This window comes from Eleginops maclovinus, chromosome 5, assembly GCF_036324505.1.
Source record: "Eleginops maclovinus isolate JMC-PN-2008 ecotype Puerto Natales chromosome 5, JC_Emac_rtc_rv5, whole genome shotgun sequence".
Classification (NCBI taxonomy): domain Eukaryota; kingdom Metazoa; phylum Chordata; class Actinopteri; order Perciformes; family Eleginopidae; genus Eleginops; species Eleginops maclovinus.
The window spans coordinates 11,107,707-11,123,140 of NC_086353.1; the positions used below are offsets into that span (position 1 = coordinate 11,107,707).

The window sequence follows — 15,434 nt, forward strand, 5'->3', positions numbered from 1 at the left end:
ACTCAGAGCTTAAGCCTCAAACTCTTACTTTAAACTGTAGTCCCTTTTGTAGCTGTGACAGAGTAAAACTGGCCTCCCTTATGAGAAGCCAGAGCTGTAACACCAGTCTTGTCTAATTGCAGGATACCTTTGTTAAATTGACTGTGTGACATGTTGTCCACTGTTCAAGAATCAGGAAATCAGACCTGAGAACCACTTGCGCGTGCATGTGTGTTGGTGTGGGGGGCAGGGGAAATACACATACACAGGACATGAGTAAGAAGGGGGAGTTTGTTTTTAGCTGCAGGGAGGGGAGGAGAAGGGAAGAGGCTTGCCTTTTTGCACTCTGAAGTCACAATTCAGCGATATAGAGAAGTTGGTGGGAAGTCAGAGAAAATAAGTTGCTCTTTTTGAGAAAGTTCTGGACTTGGATTTTTTTTTTTTTATCATATTTTGGAATTTGTTCAGAATTAGCAGCAAACCACCTGAAAGTTGGGAAGTAAAAAGAGAATTTTCATGATTGAAAACATGTCAGATTCTGGAGTCAATCCACACTTGGAGGGAATTATTTCAGATTTTGAAGGTTTGTCATTTCTCTTCTACTTTCTTTTCACTTTTAATCTAATGACAGTTTATGGTAAGCAGCAACATCTGTCAGAATTAGGATGTTTATGAATAGTATTCAACATCTTTGTGTATTTGTTGCATAGTAATACTGCATGTGTTTGCATCTGCTTGTTACTGTGTGTAAAAACAGGGTGGTGAGCATTTGCTAGCCATGTGCCTGTAGCCTATGGTCTGTTATTGATTATACCCAAGTTACGTCAATAATAAAAATAAACAAAGCACTGACACCACACATCCAACACCGGAAAGCCTTCAGCTGAAAGCACTGAGAGGGAGACAGTGGAAACCTCAGCACTAAGAGCCAACATCTGTCTAACCTCCTCATACTCCATTCACAACATTGTCTTTCCTTTGTTTGCTAAAACAGTGTGGAGCTGGAAATAGTTCTTTGTCCACCTCTTCCTCTTCCATTCTGTCTGTCTTCCTTCCCCACTTCTTTCCTGTTCCTCCTCCGGTCAGATTGCATCCCTCCAGCTGGTCCTTTGCCTGATGCTCACTGTGTGATGTAATGGACTGATGCTGAGTGCAGTATCAATCCTCATTGGTACCCTGATTACTGGAATTACTCCAGAGTCTAAACAACATATTTCTAGTAGTGTTTTATCAGTTCAGGTAGCACAACTATTTTCAAATAACTTGATTTACATTGATACATTTAATAATCGCTTTCAATTTCTGTTGATTCATCTACATGGCTAAATTCTCTGACATCGGATTCAAGTTTGGAAAATCTGTCTGGGTTTTTAAAATGCTACAAAACTGAAAAAAACATAATGATAAAAACGGGGTGTAAAGTCGATAGTACATGTTGGATACTGTACCCTCTCATTTGATTGTGATAATCAGACAGCAGTGATCAGACTTAAGTGTTTATGTTACAGTTTTAATAGGTGTAGTTTTTCCTAAACTGGCTTTAGAGTCAATTCTGCTCAGTGACTGCACCGAACAGAGGAACCCTGCGTTGATGTGGGTACTGAGATAATCTGGTTTGACCTTGTTAAAGTCATTAGAAAAAACATCTGTGGAATGGTACACTTGACTTACTATTCCAACATAATGTTTTTACTGATACTGTGAACTATTGACATTTTTTGGTTATCCTAATTTGAACGATTGCAGCGCCTTGCCTATCCCTATGATGGTCCACTTTTAGCCCTGCCTTTGAGTGTAGCCGTGGGGAACAACTGTACTCATTTCTGCCTTCAGTCTTGGTCGCAGAACACGCCACAGTAACTACTTCATCTTAAGCAAACCACAACATTTACTGGTTTATTTTCAACTCGGAACATTATTCTTCTTTTCATCCCGATTATAACATTGAATACAGTAATAATAACTTTGTGGGGGCCAAGCCTTCCATATGCTGGCAGACCTTTTTTGGTGTTAATCGGATATTACAGGTGGATGGAGTTCTTGTTATTGGTTTATTCGAATAGAAGTTAAAGGCAATAAAGCCAAATGAGGTGAGAGCTAGGACAATTCCAGGTTCATCTCTTTGCTGTATGTGCTTTTGTAATGTATTACCAAAAATAGCATTCAGTACTACAGAAAGCACCTGCTGTAACCACTACCTAATAGTGACCACCATAATGTACCCCCACCAGTACATTATACTGGTCATCATGAACCATTCTAGTGTGTCCATGCAGGACAGAAACGGCTATAGAGAGAGATTCATGGCAAACACTTGACTGAGTAAATCCTTATTTGATCCCAGATCATTGTGTTTTCCAGTACATTGCACTGCACTGTATCTCACACTGAAGGGGGAAAAGGCACAGAGAGGGAAAGGCGACGTAATTGCAGAGCACATTAAAGATGTAATAATGCCTCTTGGATCAACTTGTGTGTGTGAGACTATTATGGTAAAAGGATGATAGAAATCACCATAACAACTACACACTGAAACAATATTAGGATTTTATAAAAGATAGAAAGGGTCTCTGCTGAATTTAAACGTATGAGTCACCAGAAAATAAGCCCAGAATGAACCCTTACTTGTATATCCACAGAGACTTTGTAGAGTCGTTCATGAGCTCTTTTTTTGTCTGCCAATCTAAACTGAGTTTTGAGCCCAATCGAAGATATTTAGTACTGTTTATCTGCCCAGAGGTGGCATTTTGTTGCTCCAGTGTGGCACGTGGCTACAGAGAGGAAATTAATATTGAAATGGAGAGCTTGCATGTGGGTGGTACAATTTGTGTGTCATAGAGTTGGTTTGATTGGATAATATTCGTAAAAAACAACACTTTCTTTACTGTTCTCTATGGAACTGTTTGTTCTCAAATGTCAATTAAACCAGGTTTGCAGAAAAATCATGTAAAGCCATGTTTCAGTATTACTTTTACCAATTGCAAGTTGTTTTTCTACAGAGCATTTGCCTAATGCTATGTAAGTTTTCAGTTACTGCAAGTTCTCAGTCCCAACTGGTCACATACAGACCTTGTAGTCGCTTTTTAACACACTGGGTGTTTCCTTCTCGCAGGGTATTCAATGTCAGATAGACTTCAACAAGTGGTTAATGTACTTCAGGAAGTATTGCTACTTGGTTAGGTTGAAGAAAATATATGGTTTGGGTCAAAATAAGTATGTTTGTGATTTGGACGTAGGTTGAGGCCACTCAAATAAGCTCGGCCTGAATATATGTTATATCTGCTGTGAGGTCACTGAGCTCTAATTAATCAAATGATTAATACTTTCTGCATCAGTCTGGGGTGCCAAACACAATCTTTCCTCCACACTTGCTGTTTATCAGAGCTTTGTTGAACTCCAGACACTGAGTTCACAGGTGTTAAAATGGAATGCAGCGACTTTGTTTATTCCTTTGCCGGTCACTGATGTAAATCAATCTGTTCATGGAGTGGATAGTTAACCAGTGCTTGATCAAAGGAAGAGAACAAAGCTTTACCTGTCAAAGGTTGAGGCTTAGAGAGCCTGAAGCTAAGCAACGGGCCAGCTATCCAACAGCTGCCTGACTGTCTTTGTCAGCGTGCGTGTGCACCAATCTTCAACCAGGGGTGAAATTGCCTCTTGGTTCTGATTACGATTCATATCCTCCTTTTAAACAGCTGGCACTTTAACATTCTGAACAAAATTGAAGATTTTGACCCAAGCATGCACTAAATTACCTCTTCTATCACACGTCTTCCCTCTTTACAAGACACCTCTAACTCTCCCAGAATTCCTATGTGCCGGACACAGGGTGTTGGCCAGACCAGCAAAGAACCACACAGTAAATCTGACACGGTGCGCGATACTGCTGCTGCTCAGCATTACTAAACCAAACACCATCAGTGGATAGCAAAAGGAAATATGCGTTTGACAGCGTAGCATTAAGATTTTGTCTGACCAAGCAAAGAAAACGTAGTGTGAAATTGTATCGTTGGTTGTTTGGCCTTGTCTTGTCAAATGTTTTTACAGATTTTATCACATGGACTTGTATTCTGCTGCTACTGATGTCAGATTAATTCCACACTGCATACACTGGTTTTATATAACTCGTGTTTGACAGAGTTAGTTGACACAGTTACGGTCTTGATCACTTGACTTATTGCCTGGGGCTTGAATTACGAGACCAATGAGCAGTTCAAGGCTGGGTACGGTACAGTCTATTTCATTATTTAAAATACTGGTTCAGCAGGTTTGTTGTTTTTACTTTACTGAATTACTGTATTTATGTACAGAGTTCTTATTCAACCTATTAAAACTGTACAAGGTTTTCTTAACAGTTTAATTATTTGTGAAAGGTGCAAAGTGTAGCCAGGTTAATTCATTTGAGAGAGACGCCTTGATCTTTTTTACTTTCTCTGTTTTTATATATTAAAGTTATAAACAATTATATGTTCTGACATGCTGCTGTTAATGCAAAGTCGACACTTTGTGCATCTGGTTTACATTAAAAGCTTCCAGCAGTTCAGTGGCAAGTCAATTTCCTGTGACGCTTTTATTGTGATACATCCATCGGAAGTGTGGAGAGAAATTACTAGCAGCTTAACATTACACATCAGAATTAATTACTCACTATACTGGGCCTTCTAGAAATCATGTGGGATTACACATTTTGCAATCAAAGTGTAGTATAATAAGGTCTTAATTTGACATAAATGTTCTGAGCCTCACTTTCCACGGTTCACATTACTGATGCTTTCCATCCTCAAAGACTTGATACGCTCAGAGTCAAACCTAAATTATATGTTATACTACTGAGATTATGTAGTGATAGCAAGATTTTCAGTAAGAAATCCTTTAGGGTACACTGTAAAAGGACATCGTTTCAATTGTAACATGACGTGGAATGTTACTATAGCTAATCTTGTTGGCTGCTGTCAACTCATACCAGTGGTAGAGAATACAATAAGTGAAAACTTTGTCATGACCCGTTTAAACTTTCTCACCAACCTCTATGCAACCCCTTCGCCTCTCTATATCATGTCTCCTTTTGCTCTTCTCCCTCCTCTCTCTTTGTTTGTTTTACTCCCTCTGACTCTTGACTATCTCCTATTAGTGCATCTGGCCTGAGATGATACTGAATGTTTGTGTTCATTTTTTGGGACGTCCTTGAGAAAAAGGTGATGACACAGATGATAGAGAGGCAGTCAGCCGAACACCTGGGCTGTGTTAGGACAAATGACCCTGAACCGGACTGAGAATACAGCTGCCACCATCTATGTTTTTGTTACGCCAAATAATCCTTTATGATATTGTCTGTGCTGCATTATCTTCCCACATGAGACAGCATGAGATACCGGACACTGGGCGGTGATAGGTAGTGGTGGGACGCTGGGAGACGAGAATCCTGGCTCCTGTTAATGAGGTTCCTCTGAGGTGGACTCGACCTCGTTTTTCCAGCTCATAGTCTGGGAATGCTGTTTCACTGGGAACAATACTTCTTCATCCATCTGTCAGTCCCGCACTCGTTACTTTACCTTCCTATAGCTCTGCGATCCTATACTCACTATATTCATGCAGAGTATATCCTGGATGAAAGTAAAACTATATATTTCCCCTTTTGTTTCAGCTGAACAAGAAAGACCCAGGAGTCTGTGGGAAGATGCAATCCTTAAAAACTTGGAAGTTGAGTGATCATCTAAGTGAGAGATGCCCTAAATGCGTTTTTACCATTTTCTATATTCCCAGACAACATTAAAGCACACAGGGATTTAAATTCATCTCTGCTCTTAAATCATGTTCACTTCACTGCACAGTCTCTAAATACAAACAAACGGCCCGAGAGGAAAGCACTCAAGACCTCTGCTTTGGTCTCCTGCTTGTGGGCATATAATCACAAAGCACCCAAGAACAGAAATACTAATCTAAGATCACCGTACAGGTCACCGGCCAAACAATGTCTCAGTTCTGCTCTCTTATTTGGATAAAACTTGGGAATAGTATGTATCCTGATATCCCCCTCCCTTGTTTAGCTTTAGCCCTTCTAAAATATAACCAAAGTCTACAGCAAGTGTCAAGAGTTGTTAGAGTCTGCATGCTCTCCGGAAAGTGTTGGAGCTCTTTGAGGAGCCTAGTTTGGGTGCCTCGCTCGTTACACAATACAGTCTTAAAGGGTGCATCACAACCAGTCAGCTTCTTATGAAAACTGTAGACCAATTTTGGCAGACCAGCTTATTCTCTGGCCAGAGTTGAAAGTAGCTACAGCCTTGGACTCCCTCTCAGCAATCATAAAACACAAGTGAAGAAAGCTGCAGTAAGAAGGACACAGTCCAGTGGCAATATTGGTTTGGAGACCAACATACAAATTGCAATTTTGTTGTATATAATTCTTTACTGGTTCTATCTTTCAGAGGATGGATTTTAAAATCTGTATTATGTTGCCTGAATGGTTAACGAACTCTATGGTCTCATCAGAACTTTAGCACAGGAAATAAGCACATGTAAAGCTAGCCTTACAGCCTTAATAACAGTCTCCTTTACTGCCACATATGAAAGATACTCACACTTTAAGGTCTAGATAAAGGGTGCACAGGGAATAGTGGAGGAGATTTGTTACACAAATCACCTTAAACTCCAAGACGTGAGTGAAGATCCGTTTATTCCCATGGTTAACAAGAACGTCCTTGGTGTCTCCGACTAAAATGAAAACAGAATAATACTTTGGCTCTGGCCTGACTTTTTGTCAGAGGTAAATTGTATCAAATGTCCACCATGCTGGAATGACGCAGCTTATAGCCGTAAATTAGATTAGCGCTGCTGGCTGATATGTGTGTGGAGACGACTTTGATGTGATTTTGTTAAGCCTTGCATCCCCTGACAGAGTTTAGGCTTTACACAGAGCGCTGTGGGGCTGGGGCACCGTCCCCTCCCTGTGGGTGTAGTCGCTTAAAAATAAACACGTATACATTCCTGTAACACACACTTTCTTGTTTTTTTACAAGCACTTTGAACAAAACTACATATAGTTACATAAAGACACGTGCACATGCAGACCCGCCACAAGCAGATCAAATAATCGGCACTGCGTTTTGGATTGCAGGAAATGGGAGATGTTCTTTAGGGTGTGCGTGAGCGGCCTGGTCTTACTAGTGTGTCATTATGATACCAGCTCCTGGCCATTAGCTTGGCACAACAACTCCATGATGGGAGTCAAATTAAAGTTGACTTTGAGCCAGTGCATACTTCTAGGGGGTGATCCTATCCCGCAGTGTCTTCGTCTTGGACAGCTATTTTCTCACGTCACAACTAACCAAGAGGAAGGATGTGCCTCTATATCTCTATATCTCTGTGCTCATGTTGCTCATTAACGGGGAGTCTTGGGACTTTTTGCCTCAATGCTTGGAAGGCAGCAATGCTTGGCTGATTGTGTGCATTATAACATGTCGTGAAACACTTCAAATGGCTCCGTGTAAAACCCTCAAATTTTATTTTGTTGTGCACCCACCGCACACAAAGCCTCCAAGTCATGACTAAACGACACAAGAATCAAATTAAACATGTCATACAGTATAGTTAAAAATCTGCTGCCTGTGATGGGGATGCAATGAAATTAGATGAGTATGGCTTACTGGCTTTGGCATACTGTTTCCTTTGTGTTGCCACCCAAAACTGTTTCTACAACTACCCCACCCTCAAACCTCAGGCGCTTTACTGCTTGGATACTGTTCATAAAGTGTTTCAGATTTATTTATTTTTTACGGCTCAGTTAATTGGCATGACCTTTGTGTTGAATATTTTGTGGGATCGTTCCCACACCAATAAAAAAGCAATATTGAACCATAAATGTTGGACAGTATAGAAGAATGATGAGTTTAGTTTGGTTCACAGTCATAGTGCTTTCAATATATTTATCCTGTTGTAGTCGCTGGTGGATTTCAGTTATTGATATTGACATTTTTTACAACACAACCTTTTATTCAACAGCCTTTAACCTAGTTATGGTGTATTACTTTGTTAAATCTCAGCTATGTTTAGTCACAGAGAGGTTAAACGTACTTTTTATTAGCTATTACTTTTTCGATTTATAAGTCCAAATGAAACCAAAGAATATTAAATCCCCCCCCCCAAAAAAACAAAAAACAAACAGAGAAAAGCAGAAACTTCTTCCACCAGAAAATCAAGCCTAAGAGAAATGTTGGAGTTTCTGTTTTCAAAATGACTTGCATGATAAATGGCTTAACTGCATACTTGATGTACACTGATTTTCTTTCAACTCAAAAGTAAATCAACTAATAGTGTCGGCAGTCAGTGACCCTATAAGTTAATGTGTGTTGTGTTTGTCCATCACATTCAGCTCTGAAGAGGTCCTTTGAGGTGGAGGATGTCGACACCTCCTCTCACTTGTCCCCTGGCTCCCGTCGAACAACCAGCTCCCCTCACCGTAACGCCATGTCTCCCACCAGCATCTACTACCGTGACCTGGGCACGCCCGCCCCCTGCCCCGGCTACCAACAACAACAACCTCAACTTTACCCAACCCCGGTCCATCATGGGTGGAGGAGGCTCCAAGACCCCTGAGCCGGTGTCTCGCCGCTCCGAACTCTCCATTGACATCTCCTCTTCCTCCAGCAAGCATTTGGATAACATCACCAGCCCTTCTTCCACACGCTTTGCAACCAGCAGCGCCCTGAAACGCCCTGAAGTCCTGGGCCACACCAAGACCCCTGAGATGAGCCAGAAGAGGGAGGTCACTTTTGCTAAGCATCCTACAGATTCCCCAGTGATACGCCGCAATGAAGGCAACAATAACAACAATGGCATCAGCAGGGCCCCTGAGCAGAATCACGCTCGCAAGTTTGAGCCTCCTAATCCCGGAGATTTCCGTAAACCTGAAATCAGCATCACCAGAGCGCCTCCAGAAAACAACGGCCACCACCAACCAGTGCACCACCCTCACCACCCCAACCCTCACCACAACACCATCGTCACCACTTTCCGCTGCTCCTCGCCTAGTCATGGACGAAAATCTCCAAACACTGACAGTAAGTTTGTTTAATCATAGCATCTTTTTTAGAGCAACAAATTGTAGGATTTAAAGATTAACTTAATTCTTGTGTATGTGGAGCTTCAGTGTTTTTATATTCTCACCTTACTTCACTGATGCAGAAGTGATGTTAAGAGGGATGTTACAAGCACTTATGTCCACCAAGTAGGGTTAATCATAGGTTAAGACTGCACAACCTTCAAATCAAAATAGTTATATATTTCCATTTCCTTCTTCTTGATAATGAATTAGCTGGTGTTTGTTTAAGTTCTATCTGACAGACTGCTAACATGGTTTTCATGTGTTGAGCTTCTTTGTCTTTTATCACATAATTTCTTTTGGTTTCTCATATAGAATCTAATGATGTTGTTGGCCAGTTGTTTAAGAGGTTAATCAGGGACTGCCAGTTTTAGCGTAGCAGTGCTTTGGTGCAGATTTAGCTCACTATCCTGTGTGATTGCTTTAGCAAAGACATACCAGTTTGGAGAGACACTGTCATCAGTGGAAAAGAGATAAAAGTAATTGAAATGGGTTATCTTAAAGTCAAATAAAACCAATTATACCTAATTATGTGTGAAGGAAAGGGAAACTTTTCCCTCTTGGCTGTAAGTTATTTTACATTCAAACCCCACTGGATAAAACAGTCTAATTTTCCAGATTACATTTCACTTGGACCTTGGATTCATTTGGGTTTTTCTTCTGACCTCATAACCTACTGCTCCTTCTCCACACACACTGACATAGCAGACTAACGGCAGTATCAAATCTCTCTCTGAGAAAAAAAGTCAGTAACCGGAGCAGCTTTTTCATTAGTCTGATGTCTGCATGTGACCGTTTTGCCCTGTCTGTCAGGAGAAACAGCAGACTGTGTGTCTGTATTTGTGGTAATCTATGTCTGCTAATGCAGTATTGGGGCCGACTTGGTTTTATATTGTGATGAAATCCTAGTCTTGGCAACAGTAGCACAGGCACATGGTAGTCAGGAAGTATGGTTAGTAGTGCTGCAGTAAAAATATGCAACAGAAAAGGATGCATATGATATAATGTTCACTCTATACTGATATTTCACATAACATTTAAGGACATTGTATCAAATTTAAACCTTCCAAAACAGACATAAATTGGTAACACACCCCAAACATTGACATATCACCACCAAGCTGATTTGATAAACTTGTTAGCAAACAATTGCATATATTAACAGATAAGGAGCAACTATATCATTCGTTTTCTAATGTTTCTACTTAAGGGAAATATCCGTTCGATTTAGATGCTAATTCCTCCGTTATGTTGACATACTAGTCATTAAATGTGTCTAGGATCAGGGTCAGGGTCAGTCTGCTGCCCGGGCCTGAGCAGGTAGTGTAAAGTTGATCTTAAGAGCTTTTTCACTGAACCCGTGCTTGCTGCGTCCTTGAGAGTGTTACGAGCGGAACTGAAAACAGTTGTAGACAGGAAAGCTGCACAATGAGCCGACATACATAAAGTCATAAAGAGCTGGAAAGCAGACGGGAGCTAATTGGATTAATCAGTTAACCCAAATCACTTGGTACCTCACCATCACTTTACAATTAGCTCTTGATTAAATATAATGATGGCGCTTTCTTGTTTATTTTGACTGTATAAAGGGATTTGTATGCAGATTTCCAACAGCATATTTACCGTGTCTGTGTTTGAGTGTTTTCATAATGTCTCTATTATTACTACATTTTAGTTTGTTTCTGTGCTGAACGTTTGACATGCTTCTCTTGTAGATTATGGGGGTGGTCTCCATTTATTTGTCCACAGAGAGAGGCACTAATAGGGGTCTAAATGGAGGGTGACCTGCCTGGAGGGCTCCGGTGGCTCTGACTGAGGCCCACCCTGCTTTACTTTAGACATTATCAAGACAGCTTAAACAAAAACATTGCACACTTATAATAGCACTGCTGTCACGTATGTATTTCAAATATTAAATATATTATCAAATGTACATGTTATATTAACTATAAACCCTTTGGCCAAAGTAATATCAAAGGCAGGAATACACATGGTTTATTTGCCCATGTTGTATTTGGTCCAGTTGTAAGTGCTTTCACATGGTTTTTAGAGCTGTTTTGAAAAATTGTCCACCTAGAAGAGCTTTTGGCAACTCCACAAGTTTATTAGGCATAGTTTTAAAAATAATGCTTTTGGCTATCAACTGTGTCTTTGGGACTTTATTAGATAAGCTGATTTCCTGCCCATTCAGTCCACGAGGAAATGACATCACACATCATTTGGCTCACACAAACACACACGCAAAAGCACACCGAGTATTTTATCCTGCTTCCTTCCGTGTTCTGTCAGTGTGATTGTTTCCCCCGCTGCGTGACCTCACTGCAGTGCACTTCCTCGCTCAGGGGTCATGTGATCTAAGCCAGTCAGCTTCCCGGCAAATATCCCTGTGTGCTTTGATCAAAGCATCAGAGAGGAAGACACACTTTGTGTTATGCAAAAGGTCAGCATGAAAGGAGTTGTGGACACATAACACACATAATGAGAGTGTACTGCAGTTGTTGGAAGATCACTGAGGACCAAATATGTCATTGGCTGTGTCTTTACAAAGTCAGGGAAGCTCATGCTCAAAAACATACACAAAGACATGTATGTGCTCGATCCTGCTCCCTGTGATTATTGATTGGCTACTTTCTTGTTTTGGCAGCTAGATATTTGGATTTTTTACTGTAAAAAAGTGTACTGTTGACAAAACAACACATTTTGAAGATGTATCTTTGGATGTGTTGGGAATTCTTAGCTTTTTTATTTCTGTAAACCAAAAGAAAAATCTATTAAATTATGAAATTATTTGCCAGCCTAATTTTAAATAATCTTACGTCACAGTCCTACAGTTTATTAAACCCTTTAATCTAATGGTTGTTCTGCTAACATGGTGGCTACTTTATTGTAAATAGTATGTTATAGCAAAGTTGTATAGACGGTATTTGCCAAAGTATTTTGATTTGGGTTGAGATACCAAGGATTCAGATAAATGTATTATTATAAGTTGTCTATTCATGTACCTGCAGAGAAATGTGTATACAATGATAACAAATTGGTATAATGTGAATCCTAATATATATTTAATATAAGTGCTTCAAGTGCAGGACGGAATTCATACAGAATCTATGTCATGACATCAAATTGCTGTGATGAGTGATGGTGGATGTTTCAAAGGAAAATGACAAAGAGAACCGTAGCCATCAGGTTAACTCCAGGCCACAGACACTAGAGTCACTGTGATTAGGATCTGGTCTGCTCAGCTGCGTTCAGCCAGACAGGGACGCTTATCTCGACAGCAGGGCCTGCTGTTCATCAATCTATCAAACACAGCACAGAGAACTCTATCTAACATCTGAGTGTAGGCCACCTGTGGTCCAAAATGAAACATTTCTTATCAAGTTTCAGACGTGCTTTGACATTTGAGTAACTTTGTTGAACCTGCAGACTTTGGTTTGGTCTTCATATGAAACCTATACTCACTTTAGGACAACAATTATTATAGGACAGCCTTTATTTTTGATTAATCTGATAATTATTCTCTTAATTATTCCTGTTTTTCTAAATGTTGTTCATTTCTATCAGGTCAAGGTGGAATATTCAAAATTGTTGTTTCATTCAACCAATCAAGCTCCAACCAGTGAATGATTGACATTTTTCGATTAAAAAAGTACTAAAATGATTAATGGTTCCTCAAAAATATTTGGCAATTCCTATTGGGAATGGATTTAGACACAATAATGGGGCACTTCTGACAAATGCTTGCTGTCAGTCGATTACTATAGATAGTATAGTTATCACCGGGAATAGATTGATAGGTTATCATTGGGGTCTGAACAGATACCTCATTTAACGACTCCTTTAGTTATTTATTGGGATATTTAAAGTTGCGAAAGATATCTAAACTGAATTACTGTTACAGCACTAAAGGGAGATGAAAGGAAAACAAAGCCACAGTAAAAATAGTTCTACTCTCAGTGTCTTTTCATGTGGCATTGAGTCCTCTCTTCTTGTTGTGATGGTAAAGAACGAAAGACTTTATTTCAACCTAGCTAAGTTATGTAGGCTGAACTGGAATTTGTTTCCCTAATTTAGGTGTGCTGTATTGTAGAGGTGTAATTATGGAATAAAGAGCAAGTGAAACCATTTGTCTTGTATTTGAATTGCCCTTCTGAAAATGAGGAGGGGACAGCAGAGGGCTGTGGGCGATTTGTCTCAGCCTGTCCATAGGTCAGGAAAGGGCACCCACACACACACACCCACACACACACACACACACACACACACACACACACACACACACACACACACACACACACACACACACACACACACACACACACACACACACACACACTTCCTTCATCTCAAATGTTGTCTAACTTTTGTTGTCTCTCAACGACACACCTACACTAGCACACACAGACGTACAGGCACCCTGAGGCGAAAGCATATCCGAGGTCAATCTTCTCCCAGTGTAATTGCCCTGTTCTGATCCCAGACCATGTGACCTGTCGGATAATTACCAAGAAAAAAGTGGACAGAGAGGAAGAGAAAAATAAAGAGATTTTTGCCTATGTTTTTGTAATAGGGAACTGTTGGTGACTGAAAATAACATGCTGCATATGTGGTTTCATGTTGACATATTTTGTTGCATAATTCTGAAAATCTGCAGTGGTTTACGATTAAATCTCATCATATAAAGCTCTTTTTCCCCATGTTAAGCGATTGGTTTAATGAACATACCGTGCATGTACATAATAGTAAAATAATGAATTTTCAAGCATATCACCAAGTTTTGCTATGCATGACATGTCTTTCCTCTTTTTAAATGTTAATCATAGTTTACATCAAGCAAAATAGCACTGATCATGTAGGAATTTGCTTGGTCAATGACAATTTGATAAATTGAATGTTACATTTATATATCTGCAAACTAATAGGCCCCTTGTCTTCTCTCCTCAAATGTGCAAAGTGCATGTATTTCAGAATCTGAACTTATTTATGCGTATTTGTACATTGTACAAGTGGTGAGATCAGTAGGCCTACATTGCATAGGTTGGAAACATGACAATCATTTAAAAAAGGGAAGTTGAAAGATTTCATTCTTCCTGTTCCAAAAAGAGCTGATTAGTTTAATGAAATTTTGAGCTGGATATGTTATTTTATATATTTGTTTTGTTCCTTGAGATGGTCACTGAGGCACAGATTGTCTCTGACTAGTCTTCGACTAAGCTTCTAAACAGGGATCAGTTTTGCTGTTTTGAACTCAGTGCGCCTCCAAACTGTATCGTCTGTCATATCAGTTCAGAAAAGACCCAGGGTGATAAGTGTCACTTCTCATTATCTTAAAAGTGACTTTCACTGTTGATGTGCTTCCTTAACAAGCCACCAGGAGGCAGTGTGTGACAGGTGAAATCTGTGTAGACAGTGAACCTGGTTCGCAGGTAATATTTATCTGTGTTATATCTTTTTTAAAGGCAGTTTTATTTACAAAGGAAACTCTAAAGCAATTAAGTATTTATATCCTTTCTCTTACAGCATTGAGCTCGATAAAGCTTTCCTAAAGTACTTCAGAGTCATAAGTTTAAAACCACACTGAGGTAGTGTTGCAGAAACTCATCCAACACATGTCAGCCTTTTTCTGTTCAGGTTTTAAACTCTCTGATACTTCACAAAGATAGACACGTATTGACAAAATTCTCTTGAAGCTTTTACATGGAGCGCAAGAAAAAAACGTGACGTAAAAGATATTCCGTTTTTCTATTGGAGGATTGAGCTGAGAGAAATGGGAAAGGATTGGCTCTACAGACTCAGATACATAAATGACACACACACACACACACACACACACACACACACACACACACACACACACACACACACACACACACACACACACACACACACACACTTCCCCTCTCCCCCAGATAAGGCTTTCGGAAGTTGAAGTTTACATTGAGCATCTGGGGGAAGTCAAGGGTTAAAGAAGTTTCCCACCACTGCAGAAAGACCTTTGTCCTCTTTAGTCATCTAGCCAAATCCAACAACTGTAGTAAACGCCCCTTTTTTCATTGACTCTGCTCTGCATGCTGTGAATCCAACACATTCACACGTATCATGTTTACATGTACAAGAAAAGCACACACATTGTTAAGCACTAACCTCTCCCTCTCATCGCACATGGCTTTTGGCAGAATGATCCCACTTTGTCTTCCAAGGCTTAACGTTGTATATGCTCGCATAATCACTTAAAGCCCCTTAATCAACCCTTTTCATCACCTTAAGATAAAAGACAAATAGTAGGATGTGGGCCATCAGACGTTGATGAAGCAGACCAAGATGACAGATACTCAGTTAATGTTATCTTTATCCTCCT

The 15,434-nt window shown here is 40.0% G+C and overlaps 1 protein-coding gene across 1 annotated transcript in view; it reads left to right on the plus strand.

The window, feature by feature from the left end:
- Positions 1 to 369: 369 nt before the first annotated feature.
- septin9b (septin 9b) overlaps positions 370 to 15,434 on the plus strand; it is a 48,696-nt gene continuing 33,631 nt past the window's right edge. The window contains 3 exon segments of the mRNA XM_063883389.1: positions 370 to 562; positions 8,348 to 8,481; positions 8,483 to 9,035. Coding sequence (XP_063739459.1) covers positions 496 to 562; positions 8,348 to 8,481; positions 8,483 to 9,035 — 754 coding nt within the window. The 5' untranslated portion in view covers positions 370 to 495.